The sequence below is a fragment of the Pithys albifrons genome, chromosome 4 (genome assembly GCF_047495875.1).
Source record: "Pithys albifrons albifrons isolate INPA30051 chromosome 4, PitAlb_v1, whole genome shotgun sequence".
NCBI lineage: Eukaryota > Metazoa > Chordata > Aves > Passeriformes > Thamnophilidae > Pithys > Pithys albifrons.
Genome location: NC_092461.1, coordinates 40,325,103 through 40,350,915, shown reverse-complemented (window position 1 = coordinate 40,350,915; position 25,813 = coordinate 40,325,103). Strand labels below are relative to the sequence as shown.

Below are 25,813 nucleotides of genomic sequence, written 5' to 3'. Positions count from 1 at the left end.
GGAAAAGCCGCGTCCTGAGCGACCCCATGCGCTGCGAGGACGCGACGTTTTCACTCCACTTTATTCGCTGCCCGGCACTGACTCCGCCGCCGCCTCCCCAAGCCGCCCCCTGCGCGATGCAAACTACAACTCCCGGCAGCCCCCGGGGCCGCGGGTGGGGCGGTTCCATTCCCGACAGGCCAACATCGCGGCGGGGGAGCTCCCAGCCCGGTTCGAGCTGCCCCCTGTCGGTGCTGCGGGAGCGGGCTGTACCATGCGCGCGGCGCCCCCCGGCGCGGGCGGTGGGAGGAGCCCCGGGGAGCGCGGGAGCGGCGGCGCCGGGCGGGGATGGAGCGGTGCGACCTGGGCGGGCGGCGGAGCGGCCCCGTGTGGGCCCGCAGGGCCGCGGCGGCGGCACCGCGCGGGTAACGGCGCCGGGCACGGGGGAGCGGCAGCCCCGGGGACAGGGCGGACTGGGCACGGCCGGCCCAGGCCCGCCCGAGCCCCTGCAGGCTGGATGGAGGGACAGCCCGGGGTGTCCGGGTGGAACGCGGGGCAGCACGTTCTCCTTGAATCACAGAGTCGTTGGGGTTGGAAGGGACCTCTGGAGATCATCCAGTCCAACGACCCTACCAAGGCAGGGTCACCCAGAGCAGGTGGCACAGGAACGCGTCTGAGTGCGTCTGGCATGTCTCCAGAAAGGGAGACTCCACGCCCTCCCTGGGCTGCTGTTCCGGTGCTTTGCCACCCTCAGTGGAAAGTTCTTCCTCGTGTTGAGGTGAAACTCCCAGTGGTTTAGTTTATGGCCGTTGCTCTTCGTCTTGTCGCCAGGCAACACTGAAAAGAGCCTGGCAACGCCCTCTTGGCACCCGCCTTGGAGATATTTGTTGCATTAGTGAGGTTCCCTCTTGAAGGCAGAGCAGGTCCCCGGCCCAGTGGCTCAGGCTGCTCACAGCTTGGCTGGGCACTTACCCCAGTCTAATGCTTCGGTTTTAGTTGTACTGACTAAGATGTCATGGGGAATTTCCAAAGTTTAATCACAATGTGGTCTTCCAGTGAAAACACTGCCTGGCTCAAGCTGAAGAGCAGCAGCGCAGATGGTGCTTTGGGTGCCTCTGCCCTGGGAACTCAGGATGCAACCCTGTGAACACCTTACTCTGTTCTGGGTGAGTTTAGTGGCAGGGGAGCTTTGGAAAGGCAGCGGTGTAGAGAAGGTCATGGGAGAAGCTCTAACTGCACTGATGAGTACTCAGATTTCAGACTGGTTTTAGAAGCAGAAGTCATACTTCATTAGTTAGGGTCTTTAATGTCATGAAAAACACCACATCACTAGATTTTAATTATAATTTAAAATACCTTATCTTTCTAGTTTCACTTTATGGCCTGCCCTTTTTACTGTAGAAAAGAATGGACTTAACAATGAGGTGCATTAGTGTTGTCTGTAGTCTGAACCATGGCTGTATGGCTTTTTTCTGGTGTTCACTCAGACTTTGTAACACCTCCGCAGCTGCATGTGCATGCTGGGTGGCATATTCTGTGTCTCAGAGAGCTGTCATCATCTTACATAGCCACAGTCACAGCATTCTGCAAGGGCTCTGCAGTCTTTAATCAGCCTGCCAATATCCTGCACAGTTTTATATGTTTAGTTTAACTCTGAATTTACATCTAAGTGATGATAGAAAATAAAGGGTTTGCTTAATGTTAAGGCAATCCAAGAGCAGCAGATTTCCCAAATTTTAATGTCCTGCTTTCTATAAAAACCTTCCTCTTACAGCTTGTTCCGCACATAGGCTTCATTTCTGCATCTGGATCCATTTTAAGGGGACAGCACAGTGCAAAGATTGAAGTGAAAACACAGAAACTTTTGTTCTGTATCTCAGATGAATAATGATAAATATGCCTTTCTTCATAGAATCATAAAATGGTTTCTGTTGGAAGGGACCTTAAAGATCATCTCATTCCAATTCCACTGCCATGGGCAGGGGACAGTTTCCACTAGACCAGATTGCTCAGAGCTCCATCCAACCTGGCCTTGAACACTGCCAGAGTGGGGCAGCCACAGCTTCTCTGGGCAACCCGTTCCACTGTCTCACCAATCTCACAGCAAAGAATTTCTTCCTAGTTTGTAATCTAAACCTGTTCTCTTTCGATTCGAAGCCATTTCCCCTTGTCCTATGCTCATGTAAAAATTCCCTTTCCATGTTTCTTGTAGATTCCCTTCAGGTACTGCAAGGCCACAGTTAGGAAACCCAGAGCCTTCTCTTTTCCAGACCGAACAAAGCCAATGCTTTTGAAGACAGTGGAAAGTGATATTAGAACTGATGTAATCCCACATCTAATCAGAGTGGTTTCTTGCAGCAGTGCACAATTTCTCAGTTTTCTAGCATGTTTGTTTGTAGAGGTAATGACCTGTCAAGTTCCTTGCTGAGAGCTGAACTGGGCTTTCAGATTCACTGGTAGATGAAACATCACTATGTATATTGGAGTTATTCATTAATAATGAAAATCAGGTGATCAAGAGTCACATAAAAGGATTGTGAATGGTGGATTTCCCCCATCTGTTTTACTTACCTCCTACCTACCTTCCAGCACAGTGAATCACTTCCTTTTTGGTGTATTTTTAAATTAAAAATACATTGTTTTCTTGAAGATTTTTCACAGAACTATGAAAGATCAGAATTATAAAACGGTAAGCTAAAAAAATTTTAATCTTAGGTCTTGGAGAAATACATAATAAAATGAATCTAAGCATGGTTGTTTTGCTTGCTTTCTTCACAGACTTATAGTGAACATAATTCATAGTGTCCAGGGGTACCATTCAAAGACAATACGTTTTCTGAATGTGGCTTTTGACAGTTCTGGAGATTCTCTTCTTGCTGGAGACCGCCAAGGGAATATATATGTTTTTGACTTGAATGGAAACAGGTAAGAATATTTATATCAAGGCAATTTAACTGTCTGAGATATCCATAACATGCAGGGGTGTGGAACTTGCCTGGACAGGATCCCACAGGTTGGGTTTTAACCCTCATTTTCCTGTGAATGTGGAAATAGAGAGTAGTTTGCTCAGAGCAGGAACTACAAGCCAGTGTCTCATGCAGCCTCCCTAAATATTGTTTCCTTAGTTTAGCTGCTCAAAAAGATCAGAGGCTTGTGACTAAAATGAACAGCAATTTCATGAAACTTGAGTACTACCCCAAGAAGTTATTCTTTGGCTAGTACAGATCACTGGATGAGCTGTGAGTTGCAATAAACTAGTGTTTTTATTTGCAGAATTACATCAACCAAACTTCACTACTGAGTTTTGACATATTAGCACTGTTTTTTAGATTCATTGTAATTAGATATAATTTACTTACTTCTTTTGAGTTGATTTATTTTTTCTCTTGGTGAAATATATTGAAACTAATTAACTTATTACTTCACTTGAAGTATTACTTCACTATGAACCAAAGTTTCCAACACAATGGGAATGTGTATTTTTAAATAGGTTCAACCTTGTTCAGAGAACGATGCAGGCTTGCACTGCTTTGGCATTTAACCTTCGCAGAAAGACAGAGTTCCTGGTAGCTTTGGCAGATTATTCTGTGAAGTGCTTTGATACAGGTAAGGAGAAATTTCAAGGCTGAATTGGCATGAAAGCTATATAATTTTAGTGTTGATCTTGAATTTTTGGATAGTTTTGTTATGGAAATCATACTGTGTATTTCATACTCTCTGTACAAAAGTGAAAAGTTTAGGCCCATGTGGGTTGTAACCCTGTGGGTAAATGAACCTAAATAACCCTTTGCGTTGCCAAGTTCCTTGTTCCCATTGAGTCACCCAGGCATCTGTTTAACTGAAGTCCAGCACAGATCACAGTTCTGTATGTTACCTTTTTTTTAAGCAGTTCTGTCTGTTTGCTTAGAATGAGGTGCTCTTAAAATAAAAGCAAAAATCAATTGACAGTATGTTTGCAACTGAACCAGTTCTTAACTATATTTACAGTAAAACAGTTGAACAAAGTGACAGTATACACTAAAACAACTGTCAATACTTTTGAGTATTCAAGTAGTTCTCTATCCTTGTTCAAAAGGAATATTAAAAATTAATTTCAGAGCTGTGTGTCTCTGTCTTGGTTAGAAGTTAAATGGTGAACAGCATTGACAATTCCTTTTTCATAAAATGACCTTAACCAATCAGACATGCAGGTGCAGTGTCTCTTAATCTGGATTTAAATATTTTTAAAAAGGTTTAGGAATCACTCATCTGCAATTTGAGAATTTGAGACTGGTACTATCTGTGAAGATTTTAATGTAATACAATGTTCTTGAAGAGGGAAAAAGAGTCAGAGTTAAGGTCTGAAATCCTATGGACTTTTTCTCTTCCTTCAACTACAGCAAGACTAAACTTAGATGTTTGGATGCACTTAGAGAAATCTTGATTATCCCAGAAAGTACTGTATGTTTATAGGTGCTGTTTCCAGATACCAGGTCATACTGAAGAATGTTTTAAAATATAAAATATGGTATTCATGTAAGCAGTATTGGGTGAACTATGCTTAGAGATGTATTAGATAGTACTTAGTTGGTAGGCTACATCCCCTTCTTTAGAAGCTGTACTCTCTAATGTCACCCCTCAGATGGTGATAGCCTTAAGCTCTCAGTTGTCTGTGAGCACAGCAAAAGTCTGACTGTTCGTCTTTAGGAGCTGCTTTACAGCCATTTCCCATGTTTGATGCCACTGGAACCACCCCATGGGCTGTCAGGCAAACCACACAATGTAAACTGTAATTGTCACAAGTGCTTGGTTGCTGAGGGAAGATTAGTGGTCATGCAGTCACAAGGGGGAGACAGTGTAGTTAGAGGAGCCATTTCCTTAGTATGCAGTGCACAGCATTAAAATGTTTGGGATTCTAAAAGAATTAATGAGGTGTTGCTTTCTGACTGTATCTTTCTATAGTCATAGCCCGTTGTCATTAAACCTTTTTGCCTTGCACCTGTAAATAGCTGTGTAATCATTCACACATTCTGTCTACAAGTAAAAACAAGTGGAGAATTCTAACTAGAACATCCAGTCTCAACTTCTAGAGATTACTGTGGACGTTCACATCAGATATTCTGTGAGGCATGCTGAACTTACCTGATCACATTGTTCATGGCTTTTGAAGATTGATTTTTAGGCCAAATTAAACAAGTCTGTGCAAGTTGGCTTTCTGTGTAGGACTGAGCATAATTTATTTAATCTAGAAGTTAGCTGGAGATGAGGAGTAGGTTATACCTCTAAAGTATAATAGCTGTGTGAAGACCGATACCTTTGTTTCTTGTTTCTTGGGCTAATGGTATTTCACACTATTTCACACTATTTCACAGCATAGTGTTGGCAATACAACTAAGGTAGTAATTGTTTCACTTTGAGTGACTTTCATATACTTTTCATTTTTTTCAACGACTTCTGCAGAAACCAAGGAGTTAGTCAGTTGGATGAGAGGACATGATTCATCAGTGTCTTCCATCTCTGTCCATGGCTCAGGCAGGTATGCCATCACTACTTCCACTGATACAGCACAACTGTGGGACTTGGACACCTTTCAAAGAATAAGAAAGCTGAATGTTCGTCAGTCTGTGGGTATACAGAAGGTGAGTAAAGAGCAATTGCTAAAGGGTGAACAGGCACACCTCAGTAGGTGTAACACCACATTTAAAATCACATTATTTGTAAGTATTCTTTAAAATACAGCTGAATCTTTTATATCTTCTTTGGGCACATCATCTTAACTGTCATCCTAACACATTACCCAGACCACTGAAATCATGACTCTGTAGTTGCAGAGATCTGCTGGGAACTTATAAGGAACTTTTGTCTTTAGAGATACTCACCTTGCATTGATACGAGCTTGACTATCCCAATTTAACCTGGAAGTTGGAGCCATTTTTAGATTGACCTTGCTTTGAGCTGTAGTGGGCTCAGAGGACCTCCAAAGGTTTATTCCAACCTGAATGATAGTGGAATTTCAGGGAAAAGTTCTGATGTGATAATAGTAACTTCCAAGATTCACCACCCCCTGCCCCATTCAGCTGCTTATTCCAAAGCTGCTCTTCTCTCTATGCACACAAAGCACTGAATGTGGGAACAAACAAGGCTGAAAAGGAATTCAGCAGAAAGAAATTGCTGCTTTTCAGCCTAGTGGTTTCTTTGCTCCTGTTTGCCACACAGACACATATACTGGAACAGAATGGAATGAGAAGGATGACATGTTTATGTCAGGGAGTGGTTTAAATAGATCTTCCTTGGAGTTACGTTGCTTTAAGCAGGTCTGCCTGCGCCACCAAATGTCACATTGTGGCATAAGTACTACAGAAAGTCCTGACACAGAGGCTGAGCATGGCTTGCACACATGCTGCCCTGCAGTGAATACTCTGACAAACACCACTTCAAACCAAAGTTCTTGTCGGGCTGGTCACTAAAAAGCCATGCTGATTTTGCAGAGAACAAGACTATTCATTTGAGTGCCTTCACTCTATTCTAGGTCAGGCAGAAATTCTGCCAGCTTAAAACAGTCACCTAGCAATTACTGTAATAGATGATCCATACATCTTTGTTTGTTTGTTTTATTGAGAATGTTGTGTAGTGTGTGTTGCTTCCAAAGATGGCTGCATTTCTTTAGCTGGTGAGCAAGACTTTACTACTGCTTGGTATCTTTCTTTGTGTAGGCTATGTGTAGGGATTACTGATAAATTGCTCTTGGTATTTGGTCGGATCAGGATGTTACACTGTGGAAACAACCTTAAAGCCCAACAGCAGTGATTATGGTTGAATTAATAAATCACATTTGGGAATTGAGCCTCCTTTTTTTTTTTTGTGTTACCATTTCTGATAGGACATTAAGGAAATGATCTGGATTTCATTTCCTGTCTTTAAAACAGTTATACTTATTCCCTTGCTGCAATTTAGGACATACAGATATGTAAGTGCTTTATTGAACTCACATTTATTGTTAGACTGCAGCCCTGACACTCAATGTCTAAAGCTGGATTCTTGCTCACTGCCTGAGCCAATGGAGTAGAGTCACCAAACTCATGTGCTTTTTGGTGCCTCTTAAGCCCAACACTGCACTCCAAAATACTCCTTCTGTTATGCTGGTATGGAGTAAAACTAATTTAAAAAGAGAGACTGAGCTGCACAGTGTACAGACAGCAGGTGAAACAAAGAAGAAAGAAGACAACACATCTATAGTGACCATTTCCAAAGCTTATTTAACAGCTGCTTGTGACCATCTTGTGGTATTTTCCTATGGCAAAGCAGAAAATTAGGAACTGTTCAGTACTCCAGTTTGTCAAAATTTAAACTTCATCCATCTGCATGATAGGCATCTGCTCTCAATTAATTGTCTAGTCTTCCTCAGGGTCCCTGAAGGAGGACAGACAGCTCAGTCTGTCTGAAAATAAGTGACTCTGGTAGGTGAGGCAACTTTTGCTCACTGTTAAGTGACTAATTTGGCCTGAACATCCAACTTTCAGTCACCAAGAAGAATCCCATCCCACTTATCGAGATTTACAGATTTTCAAGGCCCCAAGAGACCATTCATACCAAAACTCTGAACCTTGTAGCGTTGACTGTTAATCTCAGCCAGTGTGTACTTGAGGTAATCCCTCAGATATCAGAAGACATTTTCTGTTTTACCTTCAAAATTATAGGTGCTTGGAATTCGCTGGAGCTGCACGAGCTCCTGCCAAAGTAGAACCTCTGATCTAAACCAATAATTTGTCATTAAGCAAGAATGTATTTAATGACATCCAAAAATGTAAATAATCAATTTTTTTTCCTTTGGAAACAGATTACATAGAAACAATATATTTGTTCAGAATAATTGAAAAAAATATTTACAGACCTTTTTGTTTCATCTTTATTCATCCCTACAGTAAAATCTGCATTCATAGCTGAAGAATACATTGCTAAACATTCTCATATAATACTTTTTACTTTCAATAGTTGTATGTAAAACTAAGGAGTTTAAGTCTAGAGATGAATGCTTCAGAGAGTGCATTTGTGAGCTCTTGGTACTATCTGAATGCTGAAGGTCATTTGTAGAAGATGCAGGAAGCAGCTTTTCACTGAGCAGTTCTGGCTCATATCTCCCATCCCCTTCTGCTCCTGGGTTCATGTTCCCACTATTTATATTGCATCCTCTCTGACACCCACAGAAACCTCCACAATACAGTTTCAACAGTCATAAAAATAACCCACCTAACAGTTGTGTCATTTTGGTGAGCTAAACTGGCTTAGCAAAGGGTATGACAAGTTCTTAACCAATGCAAGGGAGAGCAGCCCTCCTCCTCTCTAGGCTGCCTGTGGGATCCAAGCCTTGCACAGTTACAGTGACAGCCACACCGTCATGATTTCTTGCCATGTTTTATTTTGCCATGCACTTTGGTTCAATTTAAAATGTACTTTGACAACATCCCATTTTTTTTCTTTTCCATATTCTTCCAGGTTTTTTTTCTTCCATTGAGTAACACCATTCTCAGCTGTTTCAAAGATAATTCTGTTTTTGCATGGGAATTTGATACTCTTCACTGTAAATACCGGTTGCCAACTCCTATAGAAGGTTCTGTATTACTTTATAAGGTGTTTGCAGTTACCAGGTAAATTGATATTTTAAACATTCTAAGGCAGACTACAAAAACTGTAGTTTCAGACAGGTCCTCCTTCTTTATTTGTAACAATTTCTGGAAGTATTAAGCTATATGTGATAAGCTTTTGAAACCTGCTGTGACTGATACTTTCAGCAAAGATGAGTAGAAGTGTTTATTATAGTCCAGTAGTTGTTGAAATAAATAAAGTGGATTTTAATGACCACTAAAATAAGGTTTAAAGTATCCTTTACCGCAGCAAATTCTGTTGTTTAGGAGCTATTTTGTTCTCTTGGGACATTATGACAGGAGTAATGGCAGATTCAAAAGTGATTTGAGGGCTTAGAACAAAATGTACAATCTCTCTCTTGAGCTAATAGTAATTTAAATTATAGAATGCTGATGGAAACTTTATCCCATCTGTGATCCAGAGATGGCAGGACCTTTGTAGCTGGTGGAAAATCAAATCATCTTCACTTATGGTGTTTAGAATCAAAGCGGTTGATAAGGATAATCCAGATGCCTGAGAAAGTGCGAGCTGTCCGTCACCTGGAATTCCTCCCTGACAGTTTTGATGGGGGCTCCAATAAGGTCAGTTTTTTCACAAAGCTTAAGACAGGAGTATTTGGTTAATTGCCTCAACACCTACACTTTGAGGGCTTTTGGGAGGGGACTGAGGATATGGGCCCATACCAAACAAAAGGGAAGTTATTTTGCTGAATCTTTGCTCAGTTTCTCTTTGAGCTTAATAGAATGTCATGCTGAATTGGATATTCCACTTTGTCTAACACTAACAACATTAATTGAGGAATCCTTTTAACTTATAGGTCCTTGGAGTGCTAAGTCAAGATAACATTATGAGGTTTATCAATATAGAAACATGCAAACTTCTTTTTGACATTGGGAGTCCTGAAGAGGGAATTAGCACAGCAGTGATTAGTCCCAATGGACGGTATATTGCCTCAGTAATGGAAAATGGAAGCCTTAACTTATACAGTGTCCAAGCTTTCACTCAAGAAGGAAATAAGGTAGAGTGTTTTATGTTTCTTAAAACAGCAGTAAATTCCCTTAAACTTGGTATTTGTCTACAAATCTTTTCTATAAGCAGTAGTTTGCAGACACGTGTTGGAGTGCCATATTTAACTATAAAAATACAGAGAAAGTGGTTTGTAGAGTTTCCTTCGTAGTTCCTCCAGTCTGTCCGGTAATTTGATGTTTTTAAGCTATATATATCACTGTGTTTCTGGTGTTGGAAGAGGGGGGAGATGGTATTTCTTTCTGAAGCGATTTGTATGCAAAAATTTTCTTTGTAATTACCTTTGGAGGAAGATGGAAACAGCATAGTTGTGCTACTTCTGTTCCATTTCCTACAGGAAATGTTTTAACAAGTAATGCTCTCTTAAACTGTGGGCATGAATGGTGTTTTTGTTACTGTGATTTTGTTGTTTTTACTATGCTATTGGGTACCAGCATCCATCATTTGCGGCACAGCCATGCCCCTAATCCTTCCTAAATAAGAAATGCTCTAAATACCGGTTCTTATTTCATTAAAGTAATTTATTAATGGGAGTCAGGTTTCTAAATCCAGAATTCTACATATCTTTAATCACCATGTCTTTGAAGTGAACAGTAACCAGCTCTGAATAATGATGGAGTTGGAGCTGAGGAAGGATGTGTAAAGATGTCACAGGCATTCCATTTGCACTTTTGCTGACGGTTTGACATGAACTGGGAGATCCACTTTGTTACTTGCTTTCCTAATCTCCAGCATTGAATTAATTAATACCTGCCTAACACTGAAGACTAATTAAAGTTTGTAAAGGTCTTCTGTATTCTTTTTAACTGGTGCTATAGAAATGCAAAGTATTTTAATGACATTGAGCAACACACTAAAGTAAATAACCTTAACAGTACATGATACACATCCATACTATTCCAATTATATTTTAGTGTTTGCTAAGCAAAGAAAAAACATGATTGAGTTGGTCTGGAAGCTACATAAACCTCATAGAGCAATTTTGTTCACTCACATTCTCTTTTGGGAGTATACAAGCCATACATATTAACAAGAAATGTATTTCTGTTCTTCCTCTGTCCAGCAGACTGAGAAACGGGGTATGTAAAATAAACAACAAATTACATTGTTATGTAATCTGTTTTACAAGATTTTAACTGAAGTATTTGCACTTAATATTAGCCTCCACCATCCATGTTCAAAGTTGTACAAGATGGGTCCAAGTGTATATTGGAGACAAATAAACTGATAATGAAAGTGACTCCAGGAAGGTCGGAGGGGCCTTGGAAATCCAAAGGAAGCAAAATTCAAACCAGATTGCTAAAACTGCAAGCAAACACATCACTAGAAAATAAAGAGGTAGGAAGAAGTTGCAAATATTTTGTTCTCCAGTCTGCAGCATTTAAATTTCATTGCCGTTCACTTTCAAGAACAAGTTCAGGCACTGCTGCACTTGGATGTTTGAGGAGAGAGGGGATTAAGGAAATTTTAGTACCATTTTCTCTCTCTGTTTAGCCCATACTCCTATAAAATGTTATGGCCAGAGATGCCTCCACTCAGCTTGGGGTACCTCAGGTTATTCAACCAACTTGTGACACATTTGGGTATTTGCTAAATCTGATCTGCTTCCCTGCTACCAAACTGGCACCTCTAAAATGTCTGTCTAGAATAATTTCATTTTTTATTAATTATTTAGAAGATTAGTTACTGTTAAATTTATTGCCCTTCTGTCATCACTGTGCCATTTTCTCTCTCTATCCTGTGTCTCCTATGTATATGTATTCTCGTATACAACACACATATACACATTGTCCAGGAGAACTGCCAGCTGAAGTTGTGTTTACAAAACAATCACCGGGAAGGCAGCCAAGAGTACCTTGTTGATATAAACAAGGTCTTTGTTTGGGAACAGAGTAGTCAGGACAGATAAAAGGAATAATGTCCCACTCCCCAAGTAATACAAAGCAAAGTCTATTACACTAGATCTGTAAGTACTCTCAGAGACACATAGCAAGAAACAGAAACAACAAAAATGTTTCTACTTCCCTGAATGCAAACAAAATGCAAGCAGAGGCAGCAGGGGCAGAAGCAAGGCCTGCTCCAAGACAGAAGCTGGATCACATCCAGCTTGTACCTCGGCCATAGCAGAACTGACTAAGCCACACCCACACACCAGCTCTTACCCCTTCTGAGATGATGCAATATGGTATGGAATACAATATTATTGGCTAGAAGAAGTCAGCTGTTAGCTAGCTCAGCCCAGCTTAAATCAGCTGACAATTCCAGGCCTAGCTGAACTTTAAAACCTAAATTTAGGCCCACCTGGCCAAACCCATAACACACATATACCTATGTGTGTGTATATATCCTCCTGTAACATGTGTCAACATATGATCTATTCCTTATGTCAGTATTCTTTGTGGTTTGCAATATCCACCATTTAAATGTACTTGCTTCTGATCTGCTTCTTACTGAAATCAGTGGCAGCTTTTCCTTGAGTTCATGAGACAATAACTGGTGTTTTGAATTATGGGGGTTTTGTTGTTGAAATATCTAGGACTATGTAACAGATAGCAATAGGCATTCGATTTTTTAAATATTATGTCAGAAACTTCAATATTTAGCTAATATCATCGATTAGAGTGCAAAAGAGAGCACATCATTACATTTATTGCTGATCTCCTATTTTGTAGAACGAATTGCCAGGTGGATTAAACAAGAAACGTCTGCAGGCCTTACTGAAAGGATTTGGAGAATATCCAGCAAAGTACAGGTATTTTTTGTGTGCATAGTCATGCTTGCACAAAAGAGAATTGCTTGTGTTTACTGGCCTATGAAAGAGAACTTGCTTGACTAAGGCTGCATTTTAATTGCAGGATGTTTGTTTGGCGTTCCTTGTTACAACTTCCTGAAAACCACTTGGCATTCAGCAGCCTAATAGATAAGGGAATCCACAGTGCATTTGTAAATATTCAGAATAAGTATCCCATCAAAAGCAGAAAACTACTGAGAGTTCTACAGAGGTAAAACATGTATTTCTATTTATTTAAATATTATAGATTTTTATTTTCATATAGTGATCTGAAATGTATCCAATAGCTGGAATTGGCTGTAAGGAAAATTCTAAAATTTAATAGTAGTGCTCATATGTAATTGTGTTTTGATAACTCATACAATCCTGAATTTGTCTTGAAGTTCAGACTCTTTCTATGTTGTGGCTCTAAAATACATAGGATATTTTTGTTTGGTTTTGGATTAATGTTTTCTACACCTTCATTTGCCTTTGTGAACAGGACCTTGTCAGCTCTGGCTCACTGGGCTGCTATCTTTGCTGAGACACCTTATATGCCTTTGCTAGCGTTCCCATTTGTAAAATTATTCCAGAACAACCCGCTCATCTGCTTTGAAGTTGTTGCAACAGTAGTAGGTAAGCAGTGATTTTAAAAACTCAAATATGCTGCAACATGTTTAAGCTTTCCAGTGCAAAAGAGCATTTCCTGCTGAAACGAATGAGGAATTTCCTAAGAGGTCACCAAGCTTTCTTCTAAAGGTGTTACCAGGAATTAATTGGTAGCAACTCTATACTTAAGAGCCTCAAGATATGACTTCCTTTTGCAGTGGATCTAACAAAAGGTTAGCAGTTTTAATAGTAGTTGTAAAGTCTAATCAGCAAACCCAAATGTGTCTAGCATAATTACATCATAATAGTTAAGTCTCTTAGACATGGGAAAAGTAGGCACACCCACCCACCTGCTCATCTGCTCCCTGTCAAAAGGGAATGAGCTCTTTTAAGGTATTACTGTGTTTAGTTGTCCTAAGCGTGTGGTAACTCAGAACTAGATGTTTGTCTGAACACTGGCTGTGGCTGTCTTCTGAAGAAACATTCTAACTTAAAGTGCTTTACACTTAAATTAGTTGTTGCAGCAGCTGCCAAGTCTACAGAAGATTGTGCTGCCAAGCATCCATACCCACTTTGCAAACACATGCTGTTAGTAAATAAGTATCCAAGTTTACAGAAATTATTCATAGTACATTAAAAATTACTCGATCTAGGCTGTAGTTTCATGAGACAGAAATACTGGTTTAAGTATTCCCATTTGCCTTCAATGCCTTAGTCCTGCAGCACACAGACTTTTTATATTTGAGTGTTACTCTTCAGTCTGGTTTACAGTGTGTAGACACAAAAACTCATGCCAGTGTAGCTGGAGGAGCAGTGTACTGTGGGAATGGTTTAGGAATAAATGCTAGGAAAGAGAAGAGATAGGAATATCTTAAACAGGCTTTGCTGCCTGAAACTACCTCTTAAATTCATCACCTTTATAACCAGTTTTAAGGTTGTCACAAGTCTGTCACTCTGGATTACAGTGGATTGTGTTGGGCTTTTTATTCTCTTTCAGTTAATTTTTGTCAGCACTGGTTTGAATATTTTCCCAATCCTCCAGTTAATGTCCTTAGTATGATGGAAAATGTTTTGGCACATCATGATAAAGAACTACTCCAGCATTTAATAAAATGCAATGTGACTTCACAGGTAATACTTCTGTATACAAAAATGTACTTCAGTGAATAGCAGTGCACTAGTTTTTTATTTTGATGTAGTTGTATTTTGGGGAAGTTTTCCTTAAATAACAGCAAATGATATGGGAGTTTAAAGAATATATCCTTGCTTTCCTGATGTTTTCCCTTGTCCATAATCATAAATCTGATATACATTCTACTGTAGTTCTTAGAAGTTCTGTGCTTTCAAGTCCACCATGCTTGAAAATCTGCTCACCAATTATAAATGTACCTTTTTTAAGAGGTCTGGTAAAATTGTACTAATGGATTATTTTATTATTTTCCCCAAATAATTTAGGTTTACGCTTGGCCTCTTCTAGAAACACTGTTATCTGAGGTTCTAACAAGAGAGGAATGGCTGAAGGTCTTTGACAATATCTTCTCCAACCATCCTTCATACTTTCTAATGATTATTGTTGCCTATATTATATGTTCCAGAGCTCCCTTGCTTCAGTGTAATCAAGCAGTGGATTTTGAGGTAAACATCTTAATATTTAAGTCAGTCATGTGGAAGAGACTTATCTGTTGTTAGAGAGGTTAAAAGGAGATGTTTCATTTCCATATTAATATATTAATACATGTTTCTGAACAAAGTCATCTGGTACTTAACAAATACGCAATAAATGAGTAAAACATTGAGGAATTTCCTGCAGTTTCATGCCAAGGAGAACTTTAAAAACTTTCATAAGCTTTCTAATGCCACTAAAAACCGTTTTATAAATGTAAATGCTTTATCAACCACCCAATAATTCTGCCTCTCTTTTGGGGATCTAATATGGACTTCTGCCTCTGGAGATAATACACAATCGTTTTGTTACGATGTTTCATTATCCTGTTTTCATATTTGCAAAGTTAGGCAGTATTGTTAGATGTTCTCTGAAGCTGAGTGAAAATGTTTAGCCTTACGTGGGAGAAGGAGTTTTTTTCTTATGAAAACATCTCTGTAGGCAAGCAGAGGGCTCCACCTCTAAAATGTGCTTATGAGCAGTCAATTTGACTGACATCAAACAGATAACATTATTGCTATGTTTTATAATGACCAATTTAGATATTTTTGTGGTGAATAAGATCTTTGACAGAAAGAATAGTTCTGCAAGAAGAGAAACTTCCAAGCTTCCTGATTGAACACCAGAAGTCAAGGGAGGTTCATCCAGTGATAGGAGTGTCTCTGTGGGCAGTTGGACACTGTAAATTGACACCCAGCTTTTCAGATCCCTTACCCAAGTGCCATTTGAAGAGCAGGAAAAGAACCAGAGTGTGCTTTCACAACTTGAAGAGGTTTGGTTCAAGTCATTTGAGCTGGTAATATTTTATGAATTGGTAGGGATAACTAAATAAACCCTTTTTTAATTATCTGTTTAAATATAGATCTTGCTAATTTACCTAATTATTCCCAAATAGATGTATTAAAATAAATACGTATTTATGTAAAATCCATAAAAGTGCATAAACTTTTGTAGAATGTAAATGAAAGCATGTTTCTTACAGTATTTCTTTCATCATCGTAACAACCTGGACATTACTGCTGTGATTAAGGAAGCCTATCGTCTTATGGAGGCCACACCACCAGATATCCATCCACAGCGTATGCTTGAGGACTTCATACCACTTACCAAAGGACAGTACCCTGTATTTAATAAGTATCCCACATTCATTGTGGATTATCAAGCTCAGGAACGGGAGAGGATCAGGCAGGATGAAATCCAATACTTACGAGAGAGGTATTAATGGGAGAGTTGGCCACAGTCTCAGACTGGGAGGGACACAATTGCCTTTTTCTTTTATAATGTGTGTGCTTGAGAAGAGAGACAAGAAAATTCAAGAAGATTACTTTAAATAGTTGCTAAAGGTTCAGACATTGGTTTGACACATTTTTAAGTTAAATTGTCAGTCTTATCTTTAACAAAAATGTTTCTAATTCAGAAAATTGGAAGCTCACAGTCAGACCCTAAACCTTTGTTGACCTTGTGGGGATCCACCATCTGTAGGGCCAGGAGTTCTTAGCTAGCTGTTGAAATCAGTGGGTACCATGATGCCAAGGCACCTTCAGAAACTAGTTTTTGCTAAGAAGATAAGGAAGAAAATACCTGCACTCATCTGTTATGCCCTGTTTATCTCTAACAGTAGCATTGTAACTCTTCCTCATATACTTTATCAGTGCAAAGGGGATGCCATTCCTTCATGTCATCTCATTTTGGCAGTTCTTTGTTAGTACAGTCATCAATTTCTAAGTAATCAAGTAATTTCTTGATATTTGGCTTGAGTTATTAACATGTGACCTCCTTACATTTAGACAATTAGCGCATGAATCAGAAGCCAAAGCACAGGAACAGAAAGCAGAAGATGAAGCCTGGTATCGAAAGCAGAAATTACTTCAAGAAGCTGAAGAACAGAGGCGGAAAATGTTGCTGGAAGAAGAAGAGAGGTTGGCAGAACAGAGGCAGAGGTATTGTAATCTAAAAAGCATTAGGGGTCTGGCTACTAAATCCTGCTATTACATTTCTAACCACAAGTAAAAGAGAAATAACCACTAATCTGTATAAATTGTGCTGTGGGATAACTGGTTCTGGTGGGTCATATTTTGGTGTGAGAATGAAGTGATCTGGGTTGTATTACTGCCTTGCCTGAGGGAATACAGCAGATTAGAGGTCAAGTCACTTCATATTTTTATTTCAGCTCCCAGCCTTATGTCTGGTCTCTTTGGACTGAGAGTGCTCTTAAGCAGTCAATTGCTGTGTGTTTGCACAGTGAGACTTCAGACTGGCACTCAAGTTTGGGAGCAAACTCACACTGCAAATATGAGAGTTGCTTATAGTATCAGTGACTGTACTTGGTCTTATATTTCTAGTGGATCTAGTAAAAACACTGTTTATCAGTTGATGATATATAAAGAGCAAAGAGCTGTGATAGTAATGAAGCTGAACTGTTAGTTTGTGCATTTTGCAGTTGTGAAGGTTTAAGAGAATTTCAACATCTCCATAGTTTCTTAGATCAGCTAAAAGTAATCTTAGAATCATTTAGGCTGGAAATGACCTTCACAATCATTGAGTCCCACCATTAATCCAGCACTGCCAAGTCCACCACTAAACCATGTCCACCACATTTTTGAGTGAGTCTCTTAAACCTCTGTAAGTTACAGATTTGTTTTAAAAGAGGGAAATGAGCTTTTAATTTCAAACTAATTTTTGAGTTTGCAGTTTTGTTCCTTGAAAGAATTTGATATTTATCAAATAAACTTAGAAGCAGTTGTGTGCAACAAGAGGTACCAGGACACTGGTAGTTATTCTGAGGAATAGTTTCCAGTTTTGGATTGTTGCAATACTAAACTAAACTAGTGCTTATTTAAGTGGAACAGAAGCACGTCACAGGACTTGTAAGCTTAACTGAGAACATTGCCATTAGAGGACGTTTATGTGTCTGTGAATTTAGTTTTGTCTCATAAATGAAAACTGGAAAAATTACATGAATGAAAGCAACTATTGTAAGCTATGTAAGTTAGAGATGAGTGCATATTAACTAATGGCTAACTGCACTGCAAGTTTGTGCTCTTTGGTACTGACCTTTTCCATATACAAGTTCCCTTGTTTCTATTTGGTTTGGCTTGGAAGACTTGCTGCTATGAAAAGAGAACTGAAAGTAAAGGAACTACAACTTCTAGATGCTTCAAGAAGGCGCTTTCTGAGCTACCAGCAAGATCAGCTTCAAATGGAACTGAAACGTCTTGATGACGAAATTGCAAGAAAGGTTGAGTATTGCTCAAGCAGTTCTTTTCCAGAAGGTTTAATAGTGACAATAAATAAGGAAAAATGCATAACTAACATTTTAGTTGATAGGCTGTGATTGGTGAGCCCAGAGGTGTATTTAGCAAGAGATGGACTGCTTTAAGTCATAAATGCATAATTTTAACACTTTTATTTGGCACTTACTATGTTCTACTGGCTTGCTTTAACTGGCAAAATTCCTGAGAAAAGTCAGATTCTCTGATTATTGGCAGTGTTGAAAAATATATGAATTCTTTAAAGGACTAGTGAATTCTCAACTGTCTGTGGGCTCTATGTCCAGATTGCAAATTAACTTTGCCATTGATTGAGAGGCTCCGCAGTGGCCTCTGGCCAGGCCTGTCTCTGTTTCTGTGTTACTGGCTTGGGGACCATGGCATGCAAATGCTAAGAGTGGAAGCTTTTAAACTTTGTGGGTATGAATTGAGCCTTTGCAGGGCTGTTCCTGTTGTCTCAGCACCACACTTTGCAGAGCATAGTGCACAGTGCATGGTTATTTCTGCAGTCAGGGCTCTGTAAGCTCCAGCTCAGCACAGGTTCTGCCAGGTGCCAAGTGGCCACTTCCCTATCTGTCTGCTGTCCTTCACTGTGTTCTGGGTTCAGGGACTCCTTCTTTGATTCACAGCTGCATCTGGCAGGTTATTAGCACTAGTTCAAGCCTGACATTTCCCTAACGTGCTTGGCTGGATGCAAAACTCTTCCTGTGCCTCTTCTCCACCTTGCCCTGTGCTTTTGATGTGCAGTGTTTTCTGTTGTTCATGGTATGACAGAAGGTTAACTAGAACTTAGGAGTAGGCTGTGGCTTGGGAGTTTGCATATTTTTCTTGATAATGTATTTTTAAGGGAAAAGAATTTCTTTACTGTATTTTCATGTTACTCTCTTCTCCTCAAGGCATCCATGAGAGAGCAGGAAACAGCTGCTGCTGTTCAAGATGTAGAAGTACGAAGGATGGAGCTTGAAACACAAAGACAGCTTTTTGAGGAGGTAATTGTTAGGGAACTATACAGATGTTTGTATTTAATGGTTCTTGCTTTGAAGTTCTTGGATTCAGTTATGTTCATTCAAGCAGACTTGGTCAGGAAAAAGGGGACCTTTTTTGCCTTTTCCTCTTTAATACCTTTTTTAGAATAAACTCTCTGTTGATAAAAGCATTAGCAGAACTCACCTGTTTTTTAGGTGAAAATACTCATATCCTTCCCATTTTGCTCTTACTCTGTGCAGAGGTATTATTTGGTTGCTGCAGGGTTTAACTGTGCTCAGCTGCTTGAGGGAAGCAAGGAACATGTAAATAAGAAATAAGTCTGTAACAACGCATTCGTCATCCCAGAAACTCCCACCTTTTCATCTGTGGTATCCAGATATATCTATGTTTTCTGGAGAGAACAGTTTAATAGATTGATATAGTTGATGAAAAACTGTCTGGTTGCCAACAACATCATTAAGCAAAAAGGAATGGATGGTGTGCTAGAAATGTGCAGTTTCTTTCTGAAATGACTGACTTATAATTCAGAGAGATTGCTAATAAATAATAAAGGACTTTAATCAGTAACACTGTTTAAAATTAAATGTGAGTTAATTATTATAAATAATTATAATAAATTACTGAAAAGGAAGGATGCCAATGGAAGGCTTTAGAAATGTTTGTTTTGGTTAGAAATAGTAAGTTAAGTGTTTAGAAATCATAGCTACATGTGCCGATCTTGTGTGTGTGTTCATCCAGTGGAATGAAGCAGAAGTGGGCACCCATCTATCTAACCCTTATTTTCAAACATGTATCTGCTTGTATTCGTTTATTTAATGCTTTTGACCTTGTGCTTTCTCTAACCCTCGCTGAACATAACTGGGGTAAATTTCTGTTAGCACTTATTTATTAAATACACAGGCAGTTGTATTGTGGCTACATAACACAAACCAGGCTAAGCTCATTTTCATAGAATCATAGAATCAATTGGGTTGGAAAAGACCTCCGAGATCGAGTCCAACCCTTGGTCCAACTCTAGTCCATTTACTAGATCATGGCACTCAGCGCCATGTCCAATCTGCGTTTAAAAATCTCTAGGGATGGTGAATCCGCCACCTCTCTGGGCAGCCCATTCCAATGCCTGATTACTCTCTCTGGAAAGAATTTTTTTCTGATATCCAACTTAAATTTCCCCTGGCAGAGCTTAAGCCGGTGCCCCCTTGTCCTATTGCTGAGTGCCTGGGAGAAGAGACCAGCCCCCACCTGGCTAGAACTTCCCTACAGGTAGTTCTAGACAGTGATGAGGTCACCTCTGAGCCTCCTCTTCTCCACGCTAAACAACCCCAGCTCCCTCAGCCTCTCCCCATAGGACTTGTGCTCCAGTCCCTTCACCAGCCTTGTTGCACTTCTCTGGACTCACTCCAGCACCTCAATATCCTTTCTGAACTGAGGGGCCCAGAACTGAACACAATACTCAAGGTGTGGCCTCACCAATGCAGAGTACAGGGGAAGGATCACTTCCCTGGTCCTGCTGGCCATGCTATTTTTGATACAGGACAGGATCCCATTGGCCTTCTTGGCCACCTGGGCACACTGTTGGCTCATGTTGAGCTTCCTGTCAATTAGTACCCCCAGGTCCCTTTCCACCTGGCTGCTCTCCAGCCACTCTGTGCCCAGCCTGTAGCACTGCAGGAGGTTGTTGTGGCCAAAGTGCAGGACCCGGCACTTGGCCTTATTGAACTTTATCCCATTGGAATCAGCCCATCTCTTAAGTCTATCCAGATCCAGATTTTATTCCAGTACATGTAAAGTCAGCTCTTTAGGGGAACTAGTTCTACAATGGTCATCCTCTTCAGTCTAGAAAGGTAGCGATTATTTAACTGAGGATATATGTCTGCCCATAAGAGTCTGGCTTTCCCTGCCATGCCCCGAACTGTTTCTCTGCCATCAGTGAGGGGCTTATTGCAGCTTAGGCTGTCTGTGTTAACTTTGCCTCACTTGCTCAATAGACTCCCACAGGTCTGGGAAGGGGTTATGTCTTCTCCAGAAAATTGTGTAGATGTGTCCTGGTGACTGTGAAGAAAGGTGGTGAGAGTTAAAATGCTATTTCTAGATCTGCTGGTGGTTTGTACCACTTTGGCAAATCATCTCTGCATTTAAGCTGCAAATGTGTTTATTATAAGTCCCAGTACCATGAAACACAATTTGTATTTGTGAAATATTTTGAGGTTTTGGCTAAAATTTGCTATAAAAATACAGAATGTTTTCATGATTAATCTAATTCATTTAAGTTAGAATTCCACAGTGGAATGCTCCACTGTAATCCAGAGAATGGAATTACATCAGTATCAGACTGAGAGACCACTGTCATGACTCGGTGTAATTCCAAGTTAATAAAACAGCAGGGACTATCATTTTCTTGAACAGTTACGATATGTTGTGGGATGAGATGTGTGGATATATTCAAATACTAGTTTAATGAAATTTTAATAAGTGTTAAAGAGACAGAATTACAAATGTAGGTTAGTAGCTTAGCAACAATAATTTTTGTTTGTGTGTTTGGCAGCATCTAATCAAAGATCAAGAGGCAGTTACAAAGGAAATGAAAGAAAAGGTGGATGCCCATCAAAGAAAGGTGGACCTGGAAGATCATCATGTTCAGAGATTGATGGAAATAGATAGAGAAGAAAATCAGAAAGCTCAGATAGTAAGATGATTGGATCTTAACGTGTTTGGGGGAGCCAGTATGTTATCTAGTACAAGTAGTACTAGTTAGTAGTATTTGAGTGAAATTAACTAGTGCAAGTTAATATGGAAATATTTTCTAAAGAAATCTAATTTCTAGATACCTATATTAATAGATTAAGATGCTATATGTTTAAAGTCTTGAGGTTTTCAAAATGAAATCTGACTAAAGTGTCCAAACATCTACATAATACTGAAACTCCCTGGATCTACCAGGAATATTAACCTTTTTTTACTTCTCAAAACTTAGAAGGCATGTAAGACTCAAATTGCTTTTCAGAATAAGTTGTCATCCTCCTGTTAAGGAACATGTGTTGTTTGTAACCATTATATAACAAAACTAAGCCTCAAACAAGCTTTCCATTGGTAGGTACTTGGCAGGAAATTCAGCTGTAGATGCTGCCTTCTAGATCACAGTAATGAATATGTGTAGCTTGACATTAGGAATTGTTCAGATTTTCAAGCTCAGAGCTTGCAAGTGCACAGTTGGAAAAATAATTGCAGCTATCCCACTGCCCATATGCTTGGCAACTGCATTTGTATTTTGTCTAGAAATAAACATATCGGCCTGAGTTTTTGCAAACAGCACTTGTGGGTGAAAGCATTGGCATTCAGGTATCAATCTTACATCAGCTGCACCTGTAAATGGGTGGCACTGCAGGGGCAGCCTCCCAGCAGAGGCATCTTACAGTGATACTGGAAAACACCTCAGTTCATCTTGCCTGGTGTGTAGGTCATGCTGTGCAGTTGGAACAGACTATAAATGGGTTGCTGGTAAGAAAGGTGTTTCCTTAGGTGGCTGCAGAAGGCGCAGCCAAAGCCGAGCACAAGCGCAGGGACACTGAGTGGAGGCTGCAGGTGCTGCGGAGGCTGAGGCGCGACGACCAGAACCGTGAGCAGCGCTACGAAGAGATAGTCAAGCTCCTGCATGACAACACAGTGAAAGAAGCTGAACTGCTGAAGGCCATGAGAGAGACAGAAGAAAAAAAGGTATTTGCGTTATTTCCTCTATTTAAGTGTGCCTGGCACACTGGGTAACTGTCTTTTGCCCATAACATGGAGGGCATAAAGCTGAAGGGTATTAGATATATCTTTTGTTAGGAATCTCCTTTCCTGTTTTGACTGGAAGTTTTTGGAAGAACTAGAGAAATTTGGTGAGGGTGTTTTAGACTTGGGAAAGCATATTTCTATTTCTGTAAGTTACTCTCATTTTTTTTTCTCTGACTCAAGACTTTTGTCTCGGTGTTTGATTGAGACATTTTTCAAAATAAAACATTCACACATCTTAATAACATATACTTTGATTTAAGGGTGAAGTGTAATCTGTAATAATCCAGATGGTTTCACTTGTTGTTTTTCCTTGCAACACATCTGTTGAAGACATTTAATGTCTCTTGCACAGTGGGAAGACGTTATACAGAAAGAAGCTCAACTGGAGGAAGAGCAGAAGGCGGCTGCTGCTGCAGATGAACACAGGAAGCAGTTCTTAGATGACAAAATTAATGATGCATTAGAATTGGCTGAAAAGCTGCAAAGGGAGGATGGCTGTTCTGGTGAGCATATTGATACTTCAGTTCTGTGTGGATGCTGGCATGAAGCATTCAACACCTGAACACAAACTAAGAGTCCAGTATTAGGGATGAACTTACACATAACGCCTTTACATAAGCACTTTTTGCCACTATGCTTTCATGAAACCAATATATCAGGCCAGACTTGGTAAGAAATGGAAAGAAATCTCAGTTTGATATCTATATATGGCATTTTTGGTAGGGGCATAGATTTAGCTCAGCTTAAATCAATTCATTAGAAATCCTCTGTCAAATAATGTTGTTCTATGATGACATTCCAGGAAGTGACTTTTCCAAGTGTTTGTTCACATAAAAAACCCCACATGTATGTGCTTTCAGAATTGGCCAGTACATCCTTCTCAAATGCTGCATTTGTGTGTTTTTGCAGATATTTCTCCTATCCCCCCATGTCTTCAAGGCTCACACAAAATTAGTGATTAATATTAAGGTTAGGTGATTAATATTGCTTTGGGCAAACATTTTCAGCCCTTGCCCTTATTTACCCAATGGTTTTGGTACGGAGTAATTTGCAACTGCACATTATTAAAATGGGTGTCTCCTTAAAACTGCAAGTATGAGTGGCCATATTCCATATGATCATAGTGGCCTATTTGTGAGAAGATTAATTACATAGGAAGAAACAGCACACGTAATTTCTTAGAGAGCTGTAATTTCTTAAAGGGAATTTTAAGAAATTAATGAAATTACAGAGCTGTAATTTCTTAAAATGACGTGCAGTGATGCATAGCCTTGACCCGTAGAGTAGAAACATTGACTTCTAATTCTGAGCAAATTGTACTTGCCATTAGCTGGAGCAGGTGATTGTTTTAGGTTTGCTTCCTGGAGAAAAACTGCTTCACCTCAAGCTAGAAAAATTTGCTAGAAACTTAAACACTTCTAATTCACAAAAAATCTTCCTCTCCATTCCCCAGAGAGACTGTGTGATTTAAAGGCTGCACGTACAGAGAGAGGGGTAGAACTCCAGCACGTGCCAAGGTCTGGAAACATCTGTCTCAACGATACATCTGCATTAGTGCCATCACTACACAGTAAGTTTCTAAGTTAGTACTCTCCTTTCTTTCACATTTAGTTTCTAAAGCATTTCTGGAACACCTTGTTGTGTGATTGAGTCATTATTAGTTGTGTAAGTGTTTAGTGGATAGTAAACCAGTCTGTTGTTGTGTTCTATTTCACACCTGAAAAAAAGTCTTTGCTACCAGCACACATAGGAAGTGCCCTGAAGTGTGTCACGTTATGAGAGTAGGCCTAGTAAACCTCAGCCCAGTTCAATCACATTCTGGCCTGATCATTTTAGCTATGCTTTTCCTATCTTCATATTTATGTATGATTTGACAGTGTTGAGAAGATGTAGAGCTGTCTTTCATCAAAATCTTACGGGAGTTATAATCAAGAATTGGTCCAATTATTTCCTCTGGGCTGTCCTAGCCACTCTGGCAGTGAAAGTACAGTTTTAAAATCCTATACACCTTATGTTTAAAACTCTGCAGGCAATGGGAGCACGTATCAACAGACCTGCTGCAGCCACCTGTTCGCATCTGACCTTCTGGTAGCAAAACAGGTGCTGCTTTCAAAGAACTTGCTCTTGCAGGTCTGAGGGCTGTCTCACATACAGTGGTACTGAAAAACAGCATTTCTGTGGCAGAGATACCGGTTTTATTTGTAGTGTATATGGCAAACCATTTGTTGCAATATTAAGTCTGAGTTCCTTGCACTTCAGTGTCTTTAGACAGCAGACGGGAACTGGCCCGCCAGGAGCGGGAGCTGATGGCAGAAGTCCGGCGGCTCAGACAAAGGCTGACCTCACAGGCTAAAACCAGACACCCTCCAGCTCATTTCTCAGCTACAGCGTGGACACCATGAGATGGTTTGCTCTGGACCTTCAGCAGTACTTTCAAATTATTAATCAGTGAAAAGCTGAATATGTATAGTATGATTCAGGATGGGTCATAGACTCTTTATTATAATGGCCTTTGGTGGTATTTTTATATAAAAATAAAATGCTAGATGGAAAATATGTATGTTGTTTGTAACCTTCATGTTATTTTTTTATGTAAGTAATAAATAAACTCAGGTTTTATCATTGAGTTATTGCCTGTGCAGTATTTGTATAATTTGTTCAGGTGCCTGCCGTGACTTGAAGAAACAAACCACTGTTAAAATGTTGTTTTTGTCAGTGATGTGTAAGGGGATTCTACAAGCTGCATCAGGGAAATTTGCAATTAGAGGAAAAAATGATTTCCAGTGACAGCAAAGGCCCAGAGAGGGTGTGGAGCCTCTGCTGCTGCAGGTGCCAGCAGATTGTTGTATGTACCAGCAGGTTCATTTCAGGAGAAAGAAGGGGAGAGAAGATCTAAATAAATACACTGCTCTTCATACTGCCAGAGGAGGTACTGATGGCTAATGGGTTTGACCCAAGAGTAGAACATTATGCAGTGTTACAGTAAAAAAGAGTGAAGCAAAGTAAAATAAATCATTCATAATTGCTACGCACAATGCTGATACAGGGGTAGACTTGGCCCTGTAAAAATAAGAGGACTGGGATCTTAATTTGTTCTGCTTCCCCCAGCTGTTT

At 39.9% G+C, this 25,813-nt stretch overlaps 1 protein-coding gene across 3 annotated transcripts; it reads left to right on the top strand.

Moving 5' to 3' along the window:
* The first annotated feature begins 209 nt into the window (after positions 1 to 209).
* Positions 210 to 25,325, top strand: TBC1D31 (TBC1 domain family member 31). Of its 3 annotated transcripts, XM_071553897.1 has the most exons (22): positions 212 to 404; positions 2,758 to 2,904; positions 3,470 to 3,585; positions 5,419 to 5,597; positions 8,452 to 8,603; positions 9,023 to 9,182; positions 9,419 to 9,619; positions 10,789 to 10,965; positions 12,300 to 12,379; positions 12,483 to 12,629; positions 12,900 to 13,033; positions 14,004 to 14,137; positions 14,462 to 14,641; positions 15,652 to 15,884; positions 16,457 to 16,609; positions 17,772 to 17,907; positions 18,835 to 18,927; positions 21,471 to 21,611; positions 22,445 to 22,639; positions 23,052 to 23,202; positions 24,153 to 24,269; positions 24,959 to 25,325. In XM_071553897.1, the coding sequence occupies exons 1-22, from the start codon at positions 328 to 330 to the stop codon at positions 25,099 to 25,101; spliced, it is 3,246 nt and encodes a 1,081-aa protein (XP_071409998.1). In that variant the 5' UTR covers positions 212 to 327; the 3' UTR covers positions 25,102 to 25,325. The 3 variants fall into 3 exon arrangements, with proteins under 3 accessions (XP_071409999.1, XP_071409998.1, XP_071410000.1); XM_071553898.1 differs by lacking the exon at positions 21,471 to 21,611 and having other exon boundaries at positions 210 to 404; XM_071553899.1 differs by lacking the exons at positions 212 to 404; positions 2,758 to 2,904; positions 3,470 to 3,585; positions 8,452 to 8,603 and having other exon boundaries at positions 5,475 to 5,597.
* Positions 25,326 to 25,813: the final 488 nt, after the last annotated feature.

Coding starts and splice junctions, on each gene's coding strand:
- TBC1D31 (XM_071553897.1), top strand. CDS start 328: ATGGAGCGGTGCGACCTGGGCGGGCGGCGGAGCGGCCCCGTGTGGGCC. Junction 2,905..3,469: donor TTTGACTTGAATGGAAACAG/GTAAGAATATTT, acceptor ATTTTTAAATAG/GTTCAACCTTGTTCAGAGAA. Junction 23,203..24,152: donor AAGGGAGGATGGCTGTTCTG/GTGAGCATATTG, acceptor TCCATTCCCCAG/AGAGACTGTGTGATTTAAAG.